A 24,989-nucleotide genomic window follows, 5' to 3' on the forward strand; every position below is an offset into this window, starting at 1 on the left:
TTTTACGCTTTATATTTTTCCAACAATTTTATAATTTAACGTTGCAGCGTAAATAATTCATATTATATTTATACAAATGTACTAGTGAAAATTTTATCAAAATCGATCGTGTAGTTTTTACGCTAAATTATTAAATTATTGGAAAATATGAAGAACAAAGAACGCATTTTTTGTACAACGCGCACATTTTTAGAAGTTGCAAGACGATTGTACGCCTATGTTACTCAGAAGGATATACACCAGTAAAAAATTTATTAGTTTCTCAAATTATCCCACACAATGAAACAAACAAACTTTACGTCTTTATATGTATATTAGTCTAGATATAGATAGAAGTATAGATAAGTAAGTAAGTATAGGACTTTGGCTTAGAATCTACTCGCCCCTTGCCACGTAAAAATATAAAATTATAAAGCAAATCATAAAATAAAATAAAGAAAACACATAAAAAACAAAATTTAAATTTTAAAAAACATTAAAAATAAAAGAAAAATTTTTAAAAAACTAACATATGTAGATTATTAGTTCAAGTTTAAAAGTATTAAAGTGTAAAAAAATAATATCGCAATTCTTTAAATAAATAAAAACAAAAGCTTTAACATACTAAAAACGAAAGTATATTAAGAATAAATAAGCTATAAGAGCCAAACGCGGATGAAGTTAATTACACCGAGAATTAATTTTTCGCTGTAAATAAATAATGTGCGCCAACACATATATTTTCTTAGCATACTACTAAGATTTATTTCAGGAAATGTATCTCAATACAAAATTACTACACGGAAAAAAAGAATTAGCTGCCATTACTAAATTTTAGCTGTTCATATATAACAACCTGAATTTTAGTTATCGTGCCTAAATTTTAGCTATGGTAACTAATATTTTTTAGCCATAGTTTAACGGAGAATGTTATAACTAAAAAATATTAATTGTCATAGCTAAAATTTAAGCATAATAACTAAATTTCATGTGTAATATATGGACAGCTAAAATTTAGCTATGGTAGCTAATTTTTTTTACGTGTAAATTCGCTTATTTCTTCCTACCCTTCTGTAGAAAACCCTTCTGTAAAAAAAAAGACGAGAATAATGTTGGTCCGCAAGTCGTTGAATCAAAAACTGAACCCGAGTCTTTCGATTTTAAATTCGAATAATTGTTATTTACTCATAAATCCGCAACTACATACCGAGTGCGCGGAGCGCGTAAGAAACAACTCAGTGAGAAATTCGTCGAATCGATGACGATTCGACCAATCATTTCTCACTGGGAAGCGCCAGCTAACAATTTCTAATTTATACGAATGATCAGTGCCGGATCGAGATATTTTCTCATTCGAGGCACTATTAGCAATTGACGTCTCCTTTCTCTACATACGCACAAACGCATGTCAAAATAACATACGCTTGGTAGATACTTGAACTACTACATGTTAATATCATTTTCGCATTTTTATAAAAAAACTTTTTTTAAAAACATTGTTTAATTTATTGTTCATTTCTATGCCCTCTCATGTCTTTCATCCGAGACGAGTGCTTAGCTCGCTCTAGATCCGACTCTGCGAAAAACATTGATGGGATATTGATTTGATTAATATATTTAAATCATTGAGAAAATTCTATGGTATTTAATAGCGGTTGGTCACCAGTCAAGAATGAAAGCCAATCGAGTGCAAACATCTATAAGAGGAGAAAACTTACTATGGTAAAAACGATAAAAATATTATGTGTTTTACTAAAAGTATTTATGCTAATGAGGACGGCTCTCATGTCTTCTTCGAAGGATCAGGAAGATTGTATAACTCAGGTCAGTTTCCCGAAAATTCATTATTTTATACACTTTGATCTACACTTAAAGTGTGCTTTACACGATACTGCTTTTATTTGCTCTGAGCAAATTTCTTAATTTGTCAGCGAATCCGCTGATAAAAATTTTTTTCTAGATGCTCGTTTTTTATTCGCTAGCGTCTAATAGCGTTTTCGATTGGGGTGCACTGGCTGCACTGAATGTCAGGCGCATGTTCGATTGGTAGTGCCAATGCGCACTTGGCTAGTGTTGCGTGTTCGTTTGAACGCACAACACTCGCATAGTGCGCACTCAGTGCGCACTAAGTGGCACGAGATATTTTGACGGTGCCAGTTCAGTGCACTGGATGCATGCAAGCAGTAGGGCATTCTTTTGAACGAAAATTCGACATAATGAGCAATTCGGATTTGGCTCTCTTTAATATTTTGGAGACATTTTTGGAATCTTCTTCTAGTTTAAGCGAGCAAGAAAAAATAATTACAACTCTTCGAACTAGAAGAATAATTCCAAAAACTGTAAATTATGTAGAATGTGTGAAAAAAATGGATAATGACACCGTAAGTGTTATATCTTTATATATAAACATCAAACCTATACCCTTTTTTAAAATATAATTAATGTATTAATGTAATAGCATTTTTATACTAAATAATAATAATTTTTATATTTGTCATACATGATATTCTTGATCATCTTCTATATTTAATTACATATAATAAAAATCATTACTTAACTGAACACAAGATGTCGAGGTTACTTTTTCGTTCTTCCCGGAATCTAGTCAACTCAAGTGGCACTGAAAATTTCGGCGTGTTCTTTTTCACCTGCACTATTCAGTGCAACCCATGGAACTTGTCCAGTGTTCGTGTGAACTGAGTGCGCACTGGTGCGCACTAACTTTTTCCCAATCGAAAACGCTATAAAATTGTGAAATCGCGGCGTGTAAAGGGTGCATTACACAATGTTGCTTTTATTCGCTTTGAGCCAACTTCTTAATTCGCCAGCGTATTCGCTGATAAAAATTTTTTCTAGACCCACATTTTTTATTTGCTAGCGTCTAAAATTTTGAATTCGCGGCGTCTAATGTTTGCTGCGTCTGGCTGCGCTAAAGTTGAACATGTCCAAATTTAACGCTCTTGTCAAGCGAATAACTGGGCGATTTTAGCAGCAGCGACAAAAAACGCTCCATGTAAAGATAGTAGCGAAAGAATAACCAGGTGAGTAGCGAATAATTCGGTATCCTGCGCATGTGCGAAACAAATTTTTGCTAAAACGGTTGCAACTTCATAAGAGCATTTTAAAGGGTGCTCTACACAATGCTACTTTTGACGCTTGTCACTGATTTTTTTTATCGCAAGCTTTTCGCTCTTGCAAAACGAATTTCTGGCTGACAAAGTCGCTAGCGTTAAATCATTTACACGTTGCTGATAAAAAAAAAGTTGCAAGCGTTTTGGCAAAAATTTGTCTCGCACATGCGCATGATACCGAATTATTAGCTATTCGCTTAGTTATTTATTTGCTACCATCTTTACATGGAACGTTTTTTGATGCTGCTGCTAAAGTCGCTCAGTTATTCCCTTAACGAGAGCGTTAAAGTTGGACATGTTCAACTTTAGCGCAGTAAGACAGAACCAATATTAAACCCCGCGATTAAATTAAATGTTATATACACTTCAGACAATTAATTGTTTGTGATATTAATATTTTATACTCTGTCACTATTTATGAAAAATTAATGATATAAAAAAAGTAAAGTTTAATTTTACGTCATATATTTAAAGATTATATTGTTTTACATTTAAATTTAATTGTGATGAATATTTAAACTTAACATATGTTGAAATAATTGTTTTGTTTATGAAAAAGTATTTTAATATTAATGATTTTGTTATTTATTCCATCCCACAGCACAAAACTCAACAGAAATGTTGCAGAAACATTTCAACGTTTCAAGTAACACTGAAACATCATTATAACATCTAAGAAACATAACATAGAAAACGTAACATTTGAAATGTTTATACGATCTTTCATAAACATATTTGTGTGTAAAAATAGCTCTATAAAATAGGACATTTTCACGTATTTAAGACGTATATAAAATATTTTGAATAAATTCTGCGAAAGTCTCTGAAATGTTTTGTGCTGTATGGGATTCATCTTCTGTTTTCATGACATACGTATGTATATCATATTTTTTATGCACAGATATATTTTCACATTATTCTTTTGTGATTTCTAAAACTTTCTTTAAATATTTATATTTATTGATTTTTGTATAAAATTTTTAGTAAGTTATTTGTTATTTAAAGTAAGCAATATAGAAAATTAGAATTTTTTAGTAAAAATAAATTGCATGCGTACAAAACTACTAAATGTTGAAATAGAAAATCGGTATAATGAACTTCCATACAATAAATTGCGTTCTCAATCAAACAGTTTCGAAGCCAATAATATACACAACAGCTATTATTCTTTATATGTTCTAATTAATATACAATTTATCACTTAAAGTATACGTTAACATATGTACATAAACTCATATAAAAACCCAATTATTAGACAAAACTATTTCAACAATTAAAAAGAACCAGGCTTGTAAGACAAACAGTTATAAATTCTTTATAACTTTTATAAATCTAATCTTGCGTTCCTTTTGCAACTTTCTCTTTAATGCAAAGAAAAATCTTTGAAATTTAAAAAGATATTTTGATCAGAAACACAATAAAAACAGTTTCTTTAAACGGTGTTTTACACAGTATTTTATATATTATACAGTATTTTATATATTGCACAGTAGTGGTATATCTACATATGTATCTAGTTGGATATTTTATAATAGTTTAATTTACCTCTATACATGTCATTTCTGTAATTATAAAAAATCAAAAACAGTCATCTCGAAAGAAAAACAAGGGCTATTTCTACTCGTAATAAAGTTGAACATTGATTTGAAAGTTGGGACATTTATCACATATATATTAATTTAACTAGACTTCCGTTTCCGGTTGCGTGTGAGAAGGTTGAGGTGCTGTCAGTGTGTGTATTTGAGTGGAGTATTTGAGGTGTGAGGGAGAGAAAGGGGGAGAAAGAGTGAGAGAGTGAGAAGTTGGAGGTGGCGAATGCAAGGGGAGTGCAGGCAAGTGGGGTGAGAAGGGAATAGAGCAGTGAGAAGGAAGAGAAGTGATGCAGGTAGAGTGAGTTGGCAGTTTGGAAGATAGATCAGGGGCACGAGGGGAGAGGGAAGGTACTAGGAAAGAGGAGTGCAGGTGTAAAAGGAGAGGAGAGATAGGGGATAGGTGTAGGTGCGGGGAAAGTCTCTAGTGACAGAGGAACCAGTCGAGGATATAGGGAAAGTCACTAGCAGAGGAGAAAGTAACTGAAATAGGGTATAGGGAAAGTCACTAGACATAGAGTAAAGGAGATACAGATGGAAAGAAAAGAAATAGAGGAGATTGAAAGATTAAAGAAGACGGAGAAATGGGAGAGAAGAGGGAGCACAGGGACGGCAGAGGAGGTTTTGAAAAGGAAAAGGGAGGAATTAGAGGAAGTAGGGTTGAGAAAGGAGAGAGAGGAAAAAGGGGATTTGGAGTGGGCGTTCAGGAGAAGTAAAAAGGTGATAAGGTCGCCAGAGGTTGAAAGGAGGGAGGAGGCAGAAGGGATAGGAGAGATATTAAAAGAGATGGGGAGGGAATGGAAGGAGGAGATAATTCAGGAGATGAGAGAGATAAGAAGAGAGATTAGAGAAGAGATTAAGGAGGGAGTAAGAGGGCAGGAGGAATTAAGGGAGGAGGTAAGGGGGCTAAAAAAGGAATGGAGGAGAGGGAGAAAGGTGGAGAGAGAAAGGGAGGAATTTATGGAAGGATTAAGGAGTATGGGGAAAGAAAATGGAAGAATTAGAGATAGGAAAAAGGGGGGAGAGAGAGAAAGGGGAGAAGGGAAAGGAGATTGAGGAGATGGAAGATAGGATTAAGAGGATGGAATGGAATGGGAGAGAAAGGAAAGAGAAGAAAAGAGAAAGAATTGTGATAAATAAAGGAATTAAGGAGGAGAAGGGTGGTGAAGGGGAGGTGGAGAAATTATTAAAAGATGATAGGGGTAGGGGGCAAGTAGAGGAAGTGAGGAGGAAATAGGGAAGTGGAGAAGGGACGGGACAAGTATAGCATTAGTAAGGGTTGGGAGAGATGGAGGTTAAAAGGGAGATAATGGAAAAGAAAAGGGGAGGTTAGAGGGCCGGGAGGAGACGGATTGAAGAGTGATCTAAGTGGAAAAGGAACGAAGGCTGGGCTGATGTGGAGATTAGGACGAGTTGGCGATGGAGGGAAGATAAGAGAAAGAGAGGAAGGACGGTATAATGGGTCAGGTTGGGAAGTATGGAGGAATTTGGATGAGAGGTTAAATGGTGGAGATGGGACGAGGTTGAAGAGAACTAAGGAGTGAAGGAGCAGGGGATGAGAGGAGGGAAAAGAGGAGAGAGGAGGGAATAGAAGGAAAGGGGATGGAAACAATACAGGAGACGGGAAAGGAGGGGAGGGAAAGAATGGGGAAGGAAGACGTTGAAAAAGAGAAAGAGAGAGAGGAGGGAAGTGGGGAGATAAAGGGCAAAGGGGAGGAGGGAAGGGAAAGAAGGAAAGGAGGAAGGAGAAGGGAGGAAGGATGGAAGGTGGCATTCTGGAATTGGGCGGGGTTAAGAACAAGGACGCGGACTTCTGGAAAGCGGTAAGAGAATGGGATGTAATGTTTTTTCTAGAGACAATAAGTAGATGAAAAAGGTGGGAAAAGATGAAAGGGAGGATGCCGGGAGGATATAAATGGAGGTGCAATATGCGAGGAGGAAGAGTAAAAAAGGAAGGGCTATGGGTGGAATTATAGTGGGGGTGAGAAAAGGGGTAGGAATAGAAGGAAAGTGTAAGGCGGATAAAGAGGGAATGGTGGAGGTAATGATAGGAAAAGGAGGGGAGAGTTGGATGTTGGTGGGAGTGTACATAAATGAGGAGATGGAGAAGAAGCTAGGGGAGATGAGTGAGTGGATGGAGGAGGAGGGAGACAGAATAAGAACGATAATAGGGGGGGACTTTAATGCAAGAACTGAAAATTTAGGAGGAAGAGTGGAGATAGGAGAGGAGGAAGGAGGGGAAGGGAAGGGGAGAAAATCAAGAAATACAAAAGTAAATGGAAAGGGAGAAGGTTGATAAAGAAGTTGGAGGAAAACGGGGTGGGCCGATAATGACTGGTAGGAATAGCAGGGGATGAGGAAGGGGTGGTGAACGTATATGGGGCCGAATGGGGAAATCGGTAATAGACTATATAATCGGTAATGAGGAGGTAAGAGAGGAAATCAGGAAGTTAGAGATAGGTAAAAGGGTGGACGCGGATCACATGCCGTTAATAGTGTGGTTCGAAGGGAAAGAAGGAGAGGGATGGGGAAAGGAAAAGGAAAAAGAGGAGGAGATGGAACTGGACGGAAGAGGGGGAAGGAGGAATTAGGGAGAAGATAGGGGAAATATATGGGGGAAGCAGAGGAATGAGCGAGAAGAGGAGGGTGTAGAGGGGGAGTGGGAGGAGAAGAAAAAGAAGATACAGGAAGGTTAGATAAGGTGAATGAGAGAGAAGGAAAGGAAGAAAGAAAAGAAAAAGGAGAGGGTGGTTTGATAGGGAGTGTAGAAGAGAGAAGGGGGAGGTGGCAAAGGTGTTAAAAAGGTGGAGGAGATGGGGGGGGGAAAGGAGAAGAATACAGGAAAAGAAAAAAGGAGTATGAGAGATTATGTAGAAAGAAGAAGGAGGAGGAGAATGAGGAGTGGACGAAGAAAGCAATGGAAGCTAGGACGGAGGGGCAGGTTTGGGAGGTGGTTAGGAGGGAAAGAGGAAAAGGAAAAGGAGGAAGGGGTGAGGGGATTGAGATGGAAGAATGGAACAGATATTTTAGAGATCTATTAGGAGGGGTAGAGTCGAGAGTGATAATGGGAGGAAGTAGGATAGAGAAGAGAGAGGAGAAGATCAGATATAAAAGGGAAAGAAATTAGGAGGGCGATAGGTAGGATAAAGGAAAGAAAGGCGGTGGAGTGGATGGGATTCCGGGAGAAGTGTGGAAATTGGAGGAGAGGGAATAGAGAAGTGGGTATGGGAGATATGCAATAGGATATGGAAGGGGGAGGGGTGGATAGAGAGTGGGAGTGAGGGGCTAGTGGTGCCAATCTTGAAGAGAAGGGTGAGGGAAAGGAGGTTTCGGAGTACAGGGGGGTAACTCTGACACCGTCGTTATACAAAGTATATGCGACGGTGTTGGCAGAGAGATGAAGGAGAGATAGAGGAAAAAGGGGATGTTACCACCGAATCAAACGGGGTTCAGAAAGGGATAGGAACGGTGGATATATTTATGTACTAATTATCTAATAAACAGACAAATAAGTAGGAAAGGAAAGCAAATGGTGCTACTGTTTTGGACCTGAGAGCAGCGTTTGATTCGGTGGACAGAGTGAAGTTGATGGCGGCGTTTAAGAGGGAGGGGGGTAAAGGAAGAGACGGTGAGGAGGTGCGAGAGAAGTGCTAGGAGAGATAGGGTTCAAGGTTAGAATAGGGGAGGAGGGTGGGGGAGAAGTTTTGGACGGGGAGGGGGGTGATGGACGACGGAATGCCCACTGAGCCCACTTCTGTTTAATATGTTGATGGCGGACTTGGAGGAGGAAATGAAGAAAGGGAATGGGGGGGTGTAAGGTTAGGAGAGGGCAAGGTTTATACGTTGAGCGTACGCGGATGACGTTGTAGTGCTGTTGGCAGCAAGAATGAGGGGGGGATGAGGTGTATGATGGAGGAGGTTAGGGAGATATCTGGAGGGGGGAAGGGGACGGGTGGATTGAATGAGAAGAAGGAGAAGTGTCAGGTGATGAGGTGCAGGAAAGGGGGGGAGGGAGGTTAAAAAAGGCTAGTTGGTTTTGAAAGGGAAAAAAATTAAAGAGGTAAGGAGTACAATACTTAGGATATGTGATTCAAGAATGGGGGGCAAGAGGGACAGGTAAGGGACAGAATAAAGAGAGGGGCAGCAATTGGGACAGGTATGGGGAATAGGTAAGAGGAATTTGGGATAATTGGGGGAGGAGGTTGTGGCTCTTCAATGCGTTTAGTATGGACGGTTTTAGGATACGGGGTGGAGATATGGGGATGGTAAGAAAGAGAGGGATTGAAAAGGATACAAGAAAGGTATCTGAGATGGATGTTAGGAGTGGATTGGGGAAACGCCTGGATATATGGTAAGGGGAGGAATTGCAAATGGAAAAGATAAGGACAAGGAGAAGAGCATGGGGATATGAGAGAAGGCTAGAGGAGGGTAAGGGAGGATGGTTGGCGAATATGTTTGGGGGAGATTAAAGAAAGGGCAAAGAAAGGAGGGGAATTGTCAGAGTGGGAAAGAGAAAAGAGGGAATTTTTGAGGGTAAGGGGTGTGGTATTAAGGGAGATAGAGGAAAGAAGAGAAAGGGGGAGTTCAGATGGGAAGAAGTTGAGGATGGGAAGGAAAGGAACAGAGGGAAGAGAAGTAGAGAAAAATGATAAAATCGGAATACAATAAGTGGTACAAAACAGATTAAAGGGGAGGGGATTCCGGGCTATTTGAAAAAAGGGTGGCGGAAGGTAGATGGAGGAGGATGGCAAGGTATAGACTGGGGAATAAAATGAAGGGAAATAGGTATTGGGAAAAGGAGGAGGATAGGAAGTGCAGGATATGTGGGAGAGGGTTAGAGACGTGGAGCATGTGTGGGAGGATGTATGGATTGGGGAAGGGAAGAGAGCTGGCAGGAAATGGTAAAGAAGATATTAGGAGAGGAAGGAGAAGGGGAAATTGGTTAAAAAGGTTAGAGAAAGCAAGAGGGAAAGGGGAGGGGGGAGAATGAGAAGGAGGAAAAAGGAGGACAGAGGGATGAGAGAGGGTAGGAGATGAGGGGAGAGAGAGAGGGGGAGAGTGAGTGTGAGAGTGAGTGTGAGAGAGAGAGAGAGGGGAGGGGGAGAAAAGGAGTGGAAGAATAACGGTAACCGGAAGCGGAGGTCCAACATAGGCTAAGTAGAATATAAGATTGCGTAGGTTAAGTTAAGTTAGGATAAGAAAGGTTAGGGAAAGGCGAACGTGTGTGTGTGTAGGTAGGGCAGAAATGCGAGAAAAGATGAAAAAGGCGGCGAAGAGGAGAGGCGTGGCGAAAATTGGATAATATGTAATTAGGTTAAGTTATATGTATAAGTTTAGGTTAAGGAAAAAGGGTAAAGAAAGGAATAAAGGTTTGGGAACGCTCCTTTAAAAAAAAGCGCCTTGTAATCCCCAATTGGGGCGGCAATAAATATATCTATCTATCTATTAATTTAACTATTTGGAATTTTGCATTCATTACTACAATGACTTATTTATTAAATTATTTGCGAAATAAGTTTTAATCTAATCTCACATTATGTACTGTTTATCATGTGATTCAATGGAATAGTAGATTTTTATAAGTTATATGATGCATATTTATTACTAGGATAACGCATCCTTCAGACTCATCGATGTCCATGAGTACGTGTCATCAAATATCGAATCACTTCATTATTATTTTGAAAACGACACTGTGAGAGAAAGAAATGAAATCAGTAAGAGTTCATAAAGTATTTTTAAAGGCTTCCATTTGTAAATATTTCAAAATCTAATAAGTTTCAAAAAATATGCATATAAATGTATCCAAAATGTTGTGTTGTGTATGTACATTTATTTCAAATCATCAAAATTTATTATCAAATAATATAATCTAAGCATGCGTTAAAATATAAGTACTAATTATTAACTTTTATCGCTTATATTTGTTTAATATTTTTCTCTGAATAACGATTCATGAAAACAATAACGAGGCGAGGTTTATACTTACAAAAAATGTTATAATGAGACATATGTAAATACAACTGAATGAATTAAAACTTGTAGTTTTTGAAGGAAAGATTATATTTTACATTCCGCACATGATTATAATTTTTACAACGTTACCATAATATGCGGTACATATTTAATTTAATTTCTTTTTTGACAGACCACATATGTCTATATATATATATATATATATATTATATATATGGGGCATTCTTTCTCAAAACGGTCCCCCCTGCACATTTTATTTCTTCAGATAAATAGCTTTTAAAGTGCTTAAAATTTTCGTTAAATCTACTATTAAATGCCGTGTGGCAAATGCGGAACTGCAAGACTCAAAATGGCGGGCAAAGCAAAAAAAAAGAAATTGAGCTTCCGCCAAAATTGACTATTTTGGGTTTTGCGAATTTGGAATTGATTTGTTTACCAAATGATACTTTATGACAAGAAATTAATCACAATTAATTTTTAAGTTGAACCGACAATTGGTTTCAGAGATATGAGCGATCAAAGTAGTCAGAATTATGAATTTTGACTAATTTAATCGCCTATGATTACGAGCTGATTACGAGTTGAATACAAGCTATTTTCCTCCAGTAGTTATCCTAACTACTGTTTGCACTACATTAAAATCTTTTACATCGATTTTCGATGGATCAGAATAATCCCAGTGGAGCGCTTGCACAAAGCTGCGGGCGTAATGTGTTACCCTTCACGACGGCCGCGACAAAATAATATATGCATTTACATGTCTCATGACCCACAAGCATTCAAAAGTACAAGGGACAACAAAAATTTCAGCACTTAAAAATTTATTATCTCAAGAAATAAAATGTGTAAGGAGGGTGGCCTTTTTCACAAAGAACGCCTCATGGGAAGCGTTTTGATCATAGGCGATCAAATTAGTCAAAATTCATAATTTTATATGCCCCATATATATATATATATATATATGGGGCATTCTTTCTCAAAACGGCCACTTCCCTGCACAATTTATTTCTTGAGATAAATATCTTTTTAAGTGCTTAAAATTTTCATTAAACCTTCTACTTTTAAATGCCGTGTGGCAAATTCGGAACTGCAAGACTCAAAATGGCGGGCAAAACAAAAAACGGAAAATTGAGCTTTTGCAAAAATCGACTATTTTGGGTATCTCGAATTTGGAATTGTATTGTTTACCAAATGATACTTTATGATGAAAAATCAATCACAATTAATTTTTAAGTTGAGCCAAAAATTGGTTTCAGAGATATAAGCGATCAAAGTAGTCAAAATTATGAATTTTGACTAATTTGATCGCCTATGATATATATATATATATATATATATATATATATATATATGCATGATTTTAAAAACTAGAACAATTTACATACATACTGGACCTTGCATATAATTGAGTATGAATTTTGCTTCAAGGGAGACATACTACACCATCTTCAGAAAGCATCCAAGCGAGCAACATTTCCTAGAGCATTTGTGGAATTTAACGACAAATAAATCAGAAAGACATTTTTGACATTCAGATAAATAATGAATACTTGCTTTCTTAAATCTGGTACTTTCATTGTTTTAAGTTTTATTGTATATAAATACAATATGTATATACAGTGTATATACGGGTGTTTCTCAAGTGGTGTTCAAAATTTGAGAAATGGATTCCTCATGCTTATAGAAAAGATAAAAAGGTATACATATGAACATAGGTCCGAAAAAGATCAGTTTTTTAGTTACTTAGATTCATATATGTAATACAAAATTTTTGTCCCATTTCTCGTCTTGCAATTAGAGAAAATGTTCAAAATGTCCACCTCCTGTAAACATAGGCCAGCGAACTTGAAAAACATCGTTGATACCTTTAAGCAAAGTTTCCTAAGACGAGAAATGAGACAAAAATTATTTGTTACATGAATCTTAAAACTCAAAAACTAATAATTTCCGAACCTGAAACGGACCAGAAACTAATCATTTTCGGACCTATGGGTGTATAACATTTCTTTCTTCTCTATAAGCATAAGAAATCCATTCCTGAAATTTTGTCCACCACATATGATATACCTTGTATATGGAGTGTGTTACCAAAAGAATCAGAACGACGAATATCTCAAAAATTATATTTATCAGTTTGATTTTAGATAGCGTTTGAAGATCAGTTTCAAGGTCAAAACCCGATTTTTTTAAAATGAAACTATTTGTATAGGTCTCGTGTAAATAGTAGTAGTTGTTTGTTAACATGATTTTCAGAAATTTGTTAAAAATAAAAAAATTGATATTTATATATTTTCTACAGGTGGAACGAACAGAATTTACAAATGGAAGGTGATACAAAAATATACAGTTCAATATTGGTTATCGAGAATCAAATGATCCAAAAAAGAGTTGTTTATAATCTCAAATATCACCAATATTGGCAATATAAACCGTACAAATTAGTAAAACTTGATACTATTTCAGTGTACTATTTCAAGGACAAGCGCATAACAAATGTGGGTGCTGGTTTTATACTAAGTTCCATCACGTGTCGGACCACACATGAGATCCAGTACTTTATTACTCGTCTATAATACACGATTGTATGTACTGGATATAAATTTACAGATCGGGCTTTCCACGTGATATAAATAAATATTGTACTGAATACGTTTACTCAGCCTTGGAACATAAGATTTATGGGATTACTTTCAAGTCAGAGTTAATAACATTGGAATTTAATCCGAATGCAATCCAAACAAATCAAAAGTATACAATAATAGCAGAAATCGGGGACAATGCATCTTCTCTGTGCATTGATTGAATTGATGGCAGTCTTTATTGGTTTGAAGATACTATTGACGGTACTTACATTATTAAACTGGACTTAATATTACTACAACAAAAAGGCATCAAAACATACAAAAAAATCGCACTGGCTGCAGAGCATGCTGTATTTTTAACAGCATTGCCATATAAGAGGTACATTAAATTTAATTAATCTAACAAATTGAACAATATATTGTGTTTCTTTTAATTAAAGATTTGTGTTGTTCTATAACTTGTCAATTTAATATGCAGATTTTGTATTTAAAATCCATAAGTAATAGAATCATAAATTTACATAGAAACGTATATGTTCAAAACGCATCAGAAAACATTATCCGCATAATAAAATATTATATTCGAATAGAATATTTTAGAATATTCTAGACCAATCGATATTTTCAGCAAATCGTTTTTGTATGTTTTTCGAGGAGAAAACACCGCGACATAAATCAATCTGTTTCGGAAAAAAATCTCTCAAAATATCAACAATTAACGGTACCACAACCGTTCCGCCGAATATTATTTTCAGTGAGCATGCGCGGCTTATCACGGGTGCTTCGTTTCACCAATAATTATCGCGATCGCCCGCTCGCGCATGCTTTCTTCCAGCCGTCGTCCCGTTAATTTTGACAGCGGCCAATTACTCGTAATGCGCTCAGGTCACCTCGCGCAACGTTTGAAATCCGCAAAACTATTGGCGCTTCACGCGAAGGTGGGCTCCATCCTAAAAATTATAAAAGAAGAGCTCACACCCGGCTTACCAGCCTTATCGCTTTTCCGCCGTGAACCGCATAACGCAAACCACATACCCGTTAAACCGCTAAAAATTCGTTGACGACCGCCGCTTATTCCGCACTTTGATTTTTGATTACGATTTTCACTGTAAAATAATTAACATTTGTAAGAAGTTTGTTAAAGTGTATTTGTCATTAAGTGTGTTAGAGAATTAAATTCTTTTGATACAAAAGTGACTCATCCTTTGTGCCGCGCGACCCTTTCTTACGCAGCGCGTTTGCGAACATATTTTTGGTCCTTCGAGCCGGATCTCGCACCGGCAACCGCAAGTTCGCGAGCGTGACTTTTCATGTGAGTGGAGAAAGTGAGCATCTGTGTGTGCAGCCATCATGGATGTACCCACGCTGGTCGACTGTCAGCGTGAGATTCAAATCCGCATCTCACGTTCCGTGGAGTATTTGAAGAAGCTGGGCAGCTCTAATATCACTACCAGTGCTATCGCCACACGCACCAGAATTCTGGATCAGCTGTGGACAAAATTCGAAGCGCAGCACGACCTTATCCGAGCAGCCTTAAAAGAAAAGTTCAGCGAGAGCGATTATTTTAAGTCAGAATTGCACGCTGATACGGAGAATCTGTATGTCAATCAAAGAAGCATACTTGACGGCTACGCCGAACACTTTCGTGCAGCGAACGTACCTCCTTCTGCCGACGCCACACCAAGGTCGTCACTGCCGCGCATCAAAGTACCGCCATTCTCTGGTGCCTACGCAGATTGGCCGTCGTTCAGAGATCTCTTCCTCTCCGTCGTGAGTGGCAATGCGATCTCCAACATCGAGCGCTTTCATCACCTCCGCTCATGCTTGACAGGGCCGGCTGAAAAATTAATCAAGTCGTTACCTGTCACCAGTGACAATTATGATCGCGCTTGGGCAATCCTGGACAAACATTATAACAATAAAAAGGAATTGATCCGCTCCAACTTTGCCACGTTCATCGCCGTGCCAAAGATGAAGGGAGATACCGCAGAAGAGTTGAGACGCATTCACAACGCCGTTACTGCTGCCGTCAATGGTCAGAGCATTGGACGTCCAATTAACACCCACGGAATGGACATCTTCAACTTCTTAGTCACCGAATTGTTTGACGCACGCACGCGGCTGGAATGGGAGTCGTCCACGTCAGATTCATCAGAGCCGGCACAAAACGAGGCACTCGTGGATTTTATCAGCCGACGGATCCTGACGCTCAATGCCGCACGACCGAAGAGCATCAGCAAACCGCCCGGAGAGACTTCACGGATTGCCAAGAACTCACTTCACTAAACAGCAAGGAGCTGAGCCGCCGCACTGTACACTGTGTCGTGAAAGGCACACCTTGATGACCTGCCGAGACTTCAAGGCCAAGACCGTCAACGAGCGTAAAGCATTTGTAGAGACGAACAAGCTCTGCTACAACTGCTTAGGAAACCACCTCGTATCTCGCTGTCAGTCAAAGAAGAATTGCCTTACGTGCGACGCACGACACCACACTACGTTGCACGGAAGCGACCACGTCTTCACCGGCAGCCGAGGTCACCACACGCGCCACTACACTGACCACGACTCTTCAAGATCGAGATCATAAGGCTGTTCTTCTTGCTACAGCTCGACTTAACATCGCCGATCGGTATGGCTCACCACACGTCGTACGCGCCTTGATCGACCAATGCTCTGAGGTGTCGATCATTTCTGAGGCCTTGGCGCAACGTCTCCGCCTGCCTCGAGTCTCGACGGATCTCTCGATCTTCGGCATCGGAGGGACCCGCTCAGGATCAGCTCGTGGCAAGGTCACGCTGCACGTCACGTCAGACGTGACCAACGCCGAGCTCCGCGTGGTGGCTTTTGTGCTGCCACGCATTTCATTGCAGCAAGGCTCAGTCTCGCGAGAAGAACGCAGCTGGCCTCATCTCAACGGACTCCAGCTGGCCGATCTTCGCTTCCTGGACGACGACCCAGCTGAGCTACTGCTGGGAGCCGAGGTCTACTCTTGATCCTCGAGGAAGGTCTCCGCAAGGGTGACTCAAGGATGCCGATCGCCCAGCAGACCAGCCTGGGATGGATCCTGTCCGGCGGCTACGACGCAACAACAATCAACGGACATCGCCGCACATTCCGGTGCACCGCCGATCACGACCTCGCCGACCTCGTTCGGCGCTTTTGGGAGCAGGAGAGCAAGCCAATAACTCGGGCCCCACTTACTCCCGAGGAAGCTACGTGCGAGGAATTATATGTGCGCACCGTCACACGCACGTCCACAGGGAGGTACATGGTGAGGCTGCCAATTTCGTCACCGCCGACGAATCTTCACGAGACTCGCCGACCAGCGGAGCGCCTCCTGAGAGCCATGGAGGTCAAAGGCAGCCGAGATCCTCGATTTGGCGACCTCTATCGTAACTTCATGCAGGAGTTCGAAGACCTACAACACATAAAGAGAGTCAACATTGCAACGACAGCGGATGATCGCAGATGTTACTTACCGCATCACGGGGTCCTGAAGGAGTCGAGCACGACGACAAAACTCCGAGTCGTCTTCAACGGCTCTCAACGCACACGGGCCGGTACTTCGTTGAACTCTCATCTGCTGACAGGGGCGAATCTTCTACCAGCGCTCAACGACGTGTTGCTGCGATGGCGTTGGCACCGGTACGTATTTGTCACCGACGTAGAAAAAATGTACCGCCAAATCCTCGTACATCCTGAGGATTGCCGTCTTCAAACAATCCTGTGGCGTCACAACAAGACGGACGAAATCCAAGAATACGAGCTGCGGACAGTAACCTACGGCATGGCTTGTGCACCGTTCCTGGCCATACGGACGCTGCGACAACTCTGTGCAGACGAGGGGACGCAATTTCCTCTAGGGGCCGCAGCACTTCGGCGAGACTGCTACGTCGACGACGTGGTCACCGGCGCAGACGACCTCGACGATGCCATCAACCTCCAGACAGAGCTACGCCACCTGTGCACGGCGGGCGGATTTCCACTGAGGAAGTGGGCCTCAAACAACTCCAAGGTCCTTGCAGGAGTCCCTCAAGAGCATCGGCTGCAACAAGGACCGCATTCATGGGACGGAGAGAGCCATTCGACCTTGGGCCTTGTGATGGCATCCTAAGATGACTGGTTTGCCTTTCGCAATACAATCCACGTTCAGTCACAGAGTTCACGAAGCTACGAGTCCTCGCCGAGACTGCACGGCTATTCGACCCGATGAGCTGGCTCGCGCCTGTCGTGATTCGGGCGAAGATCCTGATCCAGACCACATGGCTTCAGCAGCTGGACTGGGACGCTCCACTGTCCTGTCAAGGATGTTCACCGTTGGCAACAGCTGCTGAACCAGCTACCTCTGCTCAGCACCTTACGAGTTAACCGCTGGCTCAGCACCGACGATCGATCACTCAAGGCTGCAGCTCCACGGCTTCGCTGACGCTTCCGAACGAGGATACGCCGCAGCGGTTTACCTCCGCAACTCTAAAAAAGGACAACATCAGCTAATTTGCTCATGGCGAAATCCAAGGTCGCACCCGTCAAGCAATTCTCACTGCCTCGCCTGGAGTTGTGCGCTGCTGATCTACTCACCACGCTCACGCTGCATGTCCGCAACACGCTCGGCTTGGCGTCTACTCCAGTGTACCTGTGGTCCGATTCCAAGGTCACCCTCCGTTGGATCCAGGGACACGCCACCCGCTGGAAAACTTTCGTCGCCAACCGGGTAGCTCATATCCAGACACAGCTCCCGACGCTCTGTGGAAGCACGTAGCCGGGAAAGAACAATCCTGCAGATTGCGCATCAAGAGGAATTACTCCTGATGAATTAATCAACCACGCGTTATGGTGGACAGGACCTGCCTGGTTAGCACTGGACGAAACGGCGTGGCCCAACTCAGAGGTCGACATCTCAGAGCTGCCGACATCACACGACCTGCCAGAACAACGCACCACCAGCCTGATAACCAGGAGTTCCGTCATCATCGAACCGGACCTCCTGCTTTGGTTCTCCGCACTCCATCAGCTACTGCACGTTACGGCTTGGTGTCGTCGGTGGCTCAACCTGGCGAAGCCGGGAGGTCACATCTGGTCGCCCGCTGCATCCTGACGAGCTAGACGCCGCTCTACTTCCAGTGGCTTCGAGTGGTGCAGGCGCTCCACTTCCCTGACAAGGTAGCTGCTGCCACCGCAGGACGGCCTGGTCCACCACGCAGTTCACTGGTCGAGCTGAACCCATTCCTCGACGACCAAGGTGTGCTTCGCGTCGGAGGACGCCTCAAGCACGCTCTGCTGCCCTACGACGAAAAGCACCCGGTGATCGTCCCGCCGGCCTCCTGGATGACGCGACTGCTAATCGAGTCCTGCCATCGTCGGTCTCTGCATGGCGGCGTCCAAATGACTCAGCTTACTTCGCCTTCGATTCTGGGTGCCACGTGAAAGGACCGTCGTCAAGCAGCAGTTGCATCGGTGCGTCACTTGCTTCGCTAGCGAGCTGCCACTCCACAACCTCCTATGGCAATCTTCCTCGTGACCGAGTGACGCCGACTCGGTCATTCCTGAGTACTGGCCTGGACTACGCGGGACCCATTTCTATCCGGACCAGCAAGAAGCGCGGACACCGCTCACAGAAGGGATACATCGCAGTCTTCATATGTTTCTGGTCAAAGGCTATCCACCTCGAGGTTGTCTCGGATTACAGCTCCGAGGCCTTCATTGCCGCCTTACGCCGCTTCGTGTCGCGCAGAGGTCTATGCACGGACATCTACAGCGACTGTGGTACGACATTCATTGGCGCCGATCGCACGCTGCGTGAGCTCTTCAAGGCGTCGACCTCCGAGGGCCATCACATCGCCCCGCGTCGCCAGCACTCAAGGGATCCGCTGGCACTTTAATCCGCCAGCGGCCCCTCACTTCGGTGGTCTTTGGGAGGCTGCCGTAAAATTCTCGAAATTTCATCTCGTCGAGTAATCGGCGAAACTACACTTACGTTTGAGGAGCTTAGTACACTCCTCACACAAATAGAGGCGTGTCTTAATTCTCGTCCGTTACAGGCTCTGTCAGACGATCCAGACGACACTTCGGCGCTCACACCAGGCCTACTTCATCATCGGAGCACCGTTACTCGCGGTACCTGAGCCATCGTTGACGGGTCAATCAACCTCCACGCTGTCACGCTGGCGTTCACCTGCAGCTGATGCGAGACCATTTTTGGCAGCGGTGGTCGGCTGAGTATGTGCACGGTCTCAACCCCCGCACCAAATGGTTCAAGGCCGAGTCCGTACCTCACGTCGGGGACCTCTGCATCATCCCGCTCGGAGCTCACCCCTCCGACCCGATGGCCTCTTGCGCGGATCACGAAACTGCATCCCGGGGACGACGGTATCGTCCACGTGGTCTCAGTCCGCACCGCCACATCAGAACTCGTGCGCCCGATCGTCAAATTGGTCATTGCTTCCGGGCGCGGATCATATTCCGGGCATGAATGACGCGGACACGCCGCCTGCCGGCGCGTAAATCATCTCTCATCTCGGACTCATCGCTCGATTGACACTCATATCGACTTGAACCCGCAGCCGAAATTCGACAACTTGTTGTCACTACGCGACAAGGCGGGCGGGAATGTTCAAAACGCATCAGAAAATATTAGCAGTATAATAAAATAAAATATTCTGTTCGAATAATATTTTATAAGATTCTAGAGTAATCGATATTTACAGCAAATCGTTTTTGTATGTTTTTCGAGGAGAAAAACACAGCGAATAAATCAATCTGTCTCGAAAAAACATTCCTAAAACATCAAACAATTAACGGTACCACAACAGTTCCGCCGGAATAATTATTTTCAGGGAGCATGCCGGCGTAACACGGGCGCTTCTTTTAACCAATAATTATCGCGATCGCCCGCGCGGACGCAGCTGTCTGCAGCCTCTTCCGTTAATTTTGCAGCGGCCACTTACCGTAAGGTTCTCAGGCACTCGCGCACCGTTCGAAATCAGCAAATCATTGCGCTTCGCGAAGGTGAGTCCATCCTAAAGATTATAAAAGACGAGCTCCACACCCGGCTTAGCAGCATTATCGCTTTTCGCCGTGAACGCATCAACGCAAACCGCATGCTTGTAAAACGCTAAAATTTCGTGACGAACGCCGCTTATTCCGCACTGGAGTTTTGATTACGATTTCAGTGTAAATAATTAAACATTGTATGAAGTTTTTTAGGTTTGTGTTAAGTGCTACGTGTTGATTGTGTTAGAGAATTAAACTCTTTTTTTGACAGAAAAGTGGATCATTTGTGCCGCGCGACCCTTTCTACGAAGGGCGTTCGCGAAAACTAAAATCATTATTTGTGACGTGCTTGTTGGAGCGCCGTCACAAGGGCAACAAACCGTCGGGTAGGACGCGGGGAGCTGAGCGCCCTCATTCGGGGAGGTGCGATCGGTTACGTTATCGTTTTTATTAGTAGTATTTTGTGCGAGAATTCGCAGTGAACGCAGCGTCGGCAGGTCAATGCGCGTTGCACACGATTCATAGGGAGAGCCGACAAAGAACGGCCCGAGAAGCGGCGGAGACAATGTAGCAATTACATAGTAGTATTGTGGCCAATTTTCGTTTTTGCATTAAATTCATATATCAGTGTTTTTAATTCGCATACAGTATTTGGTTTCTTACTTACTAACATATTCAAAAAATCCAAAAAAAAATCTACGCATAAAGTCGTGCCATACGATACAAAATTAAAGATGTTACTGACCAGCTCAAGAACATCCACAGTGATCTTTCAAAACATAGCATCATTTAGAAAATATTTAAAACAATCCTTCTGATGTTACGAAATAAAAAAAGATGTTTTGTCAGGGGTACTTAGAGACAAATTAAAATACAAATAAAAATAATGTGTACGATCGTTCACAGAAGCAAGAAATAAGAATCAATTAGTTACGCGGACGTTTGCTTCAACAGTGCGGCTATTGCTGCAAGCCGCACAATATCACAAGCCAAAAGAAGAACAAGACAGCGAAGAACATACAAATGTTTTTATTTCGTAGCTCCGCAAATGGTTAACCAATTTTACACGATTATCGGTATCAAAATCGTCGCGTTGTTCGATAGTTTCCAAAAAAAGAAGCAATTACACCAAAAAGTGTCATAAAATCAGCGGAAAATTCAAACATTAATCAAGCAATTTAGCCAGATTACGATCGATTTTGTAATAATACAGACAAAACAGGATGTGAGCATGGAGTTATGTTCGCGAACTTACACGTAACTGGAGAAAAATTAGTTCAATTGTACAATAGGCGATTTAAATGAGTTTTAGCAGTCATACACGCACAAGTATTTGCTGACGAAATAGGGAAGTTATTAACTAAGTATTTGTTGTGTTGCAAGAATTTTCTGATATTTTGGAGTACGCGTACAAAAAGATGTAGATAAATTATTTAGAATTATGTAAAAATGTTATTACATGTTCTACATCGGGCACAGTAAACAACATCATTATACGCACAGTATGTAGAAAATGTTGTTAAGCCGTATGTCGGGGATAATTTTTTCTTATTGTTGATTCTGGCGGAGAACAAAAAAAACATTCCAATGTATAACGAAAATTTTGCGACAAAAATAATAAACCAACATGTAATTACAAATTATATTGCCAAAATGTACTCGATAGTCGCCGGCGACGTTGATTTTTATCGACAAGTGAAATTATAATTAAGGAAATACAAAACTGTCCAGAGAATTTCACAACAGATGACGAAGCCCAACAATTCAATACTCGTGCTGATGCGATTCGTATACAACTTTAACTCATTATCGTTATCAGCGACGAAATTAAATGTAGCTTCAATAAGGAATGGTATGAATCCAAAATTAGCTGACGAGAGGAAATATTTTTAAATGTGACATCAATTATGCGTTCCTTAAAACATTTATAATTAAACATGTGTAGATGAAAAAACATAATTCATTTATCATTGTTGTGGTGAGAAAAAATTTTATGTTTCCAGGTTTAACATCAACTTACCACAACATTGCGAAGCGATGGAAAACCTTTATTCGTATGTAAATAAATATAAATTATAAAAGAAGTTTATATTGTACAAATATGTCTTGACAAAATAACACCGTACATGATGAGAAATAAATGCAGTTCATGACTTTAAAAAATGTTTTTTATTCGTATGCGTTCAAAATCCGAAAGTGTCCTTATTTGTAATAGAAAAACAAAATAAATTTAAAAAAATAAAGAATGATTAATGTAGGTCTTTTATATATCCAAATTGAAAAAAAAAGCGAGCAGTCGTCGGCGCCGGACTCGAACGCACGACGACGGCGCAAAAACTTATGGAACGGAGCCTTAGTCGGTTCAACTAAGCACGCGTACTCGAAAAAGGGTTGGAATGTTCTTCTTTACATGGGACATAGTTGCGCTGCCCTAAACTTTTTTTGTAATTTCTCCTAAAAGACGGCCCAGGCACAATACGCCTTTAGGTTTTATAGTACATGTAAACTTATCAAAGCACTATGACTCGTTGGAAACAGCAATTTTCTAATTGGCGTCATCTCCTTGTAAAGTCTTCTTATTTTCAAACGGTACATTAGCCATTGTACTTGGGATACCGTGTGCACATTTCATGAGATTATTTTCTAATTTATTGGGAAGGCCTTCTACTAAATTTACCAATGTAACCAATTTAGGTGAAATATTGGAAAATGTACATGATCTAACGCTCGATGCCATTTTCTTATCTGTCAGTGTAATGTTGGCAATATATAATTTTTTTCATTATCGTAAAATTCATTTTTGGGAATCTTTGTGTGTGACTCTATAAAATGCCATCTATTATTGATACCGTTTAATGCAAGATCTACGGAAACATTAGTAAATAATGAAACAACGTCCAACGAAGCTATTATGTCGGTATCTTGTATTGTTTTCCCTGATAGAATGTTGCATATATCAAAACTGTTATTTACAAAACTGTCCGCTCTAGGAAGGCTATCTTTTAAAATTTTATGAAAGAAAGAAGCAATATTATATAGAGAAGTATTTATTGAGGAAACTATTAATCTAAAAGGAATATTTTCCTTGTGGATCTTGGGGAGCCCATAAGCTTTAGGAAGAAGAGAGTCGCTTGAAAATAAATAATAATATTCTTTTTTGTTGATGAAGTCTTTTTTCAACCATTTTTTTAAACAAATATTGAGGTCTTTTTCTATTTCCGTTATGTAGACGACATTATTTTATGCACTTCCGCTGACAATATTACATATGTTTTGAACGAATTCAACAATTATAACGATAGACTACAATTTACATTGGAAAAGGAGGATAATCGTTGTATAAGCTTTTTAGACATAATGATCAAAGTAATAGATAACAAAATTTATTTAGATTGGTATCACAAAAAGACATTCTCAGGTAGATTACTTTCATTTTTTTCAAATCATCCGACTTGTCATAAAATAGGAACAATTTATAACTTGGTAGATAGAGCTTTATTACTATCACATCCGCAATTTCACAAAAAAAATATAGAGAAAGCTATTAACATTTTGCTATCCAACGGTTATCCTCTTGATCTAATTTTCACAGAAATAAAACGCAGATTAAAAAATCTCTCAACTAAGAAATTTAACAAGCCTAATAATAACAATATAACAGATACTAATAATACTAATACTAACATTAAATATTTTGTCATACCATATATAGAATCAATATCTGAGAAAGTTGCTTCAGCAATAAGAAGACCTGACGTAGTGGTAGGATATCGTTGCATTAAAAAATTAAATGACTTCATAAGAGTTCAAAAGGACAAAAATAATTGCCCCACGAATTCTAACGTTATTTACAAATTGAATTGCAACGATTGTGACGCCACATATGTCGGACAGACAAAAAGACAGTTAGGAACGAGACTTAAAGAACATAAAAATAATATTAAATTAGACTCTGCTAGACATTCGGTTATCACGGAACACATTCTAAACGAACAACATACATTTGACTGGGACAATATTAAAATTATGGATCATGAAAAGAATTACCAAAAAAGACTAATATCTGAAATGATCCACATTAAAGAACAGAAAAATGGAATTAATTTAAATACAGACACCGAATTGTTAGACAGTAGTTATTTTGACATACTTAAAAAATTTGCTGAATCATAATTTAGAAAAAACATTGGTAATAAATAAATACATCACGCTCTCTATTTTGACATTTGGTATTCAGACTTCGCAACACACACTTGAAATATCGGGGAAAAGGACTTGTTAAAACGATAATGTAAGTTGAAAGATTTTTTAATTTTTTCTGACATTGATTTAATTCGCGTATTATATCCGTAGCATGCTCAAATGTCGCATAACTTGGCATCTCAGACCAATCGCCTTGCATATCTATTGGTCAACAGCGAAGAATCGTTTCAATTTTATATTTTAATATTTAACTAACTTTGTATTTTTAACATCTAACTTTATATTTTAATATTTAATTTTTATGTATTGATAAAGACTGTAGTGCAGTCGAAACGTTTACAATTTATATCGATTCTGTAACGGAATGTTAATTTAATGATTTAACTATTAATAAAAAAATTTTTACATCTTATTTATTTGCTCGTTTAGTTGGCCTACTATATATGATTGTTTAATTTTGTTCAATTAACAAACTTACCCTAATTGTTATATTTTTCTTTTTTGTGTTTACCTAAATATTTTTAATTATTTTTATTGTG

General features: G+C 40.3%; 1 protein-coding gene across 1 annotated transcript; it reads left to right on the forward strand.

Annotated features, from left to right (window-relative positions):
- The first annotated feature begins 16,285 nt into the window (after nucleotides 1-16,285).
- On the forward strand, nucleotides 16,286-17,371 carry LOC146723445 (uncharacterized). Its single transcript, XM_085481912.1, has one exon. It carries the CDS (start codon nucleotides 16,286-16,288, stop codon nucleotides 17,369-17,371), a length of 1,086 nt encoding a protein of 361 aa, XP_085338038.1.
- Nucleotides 17,372-24,989: the final 7,618 nt, after the last annotated feature.

Source organism: Nylanderia fulva, unplaced genomic scaffold, assembly GCF_048542155.1.
Source record: "Nylanderia fulva isolate GAGA-0341 unplaced genomic scaffold, ASM4854215v1 Scaffold199, whole genome shotgun sequence".
NCBI lineage: Eukaryota > Metazoa > Arthropoda > Insecta > Hymenoptera > Formicidae > Nylanderia > Nylanderia fulva.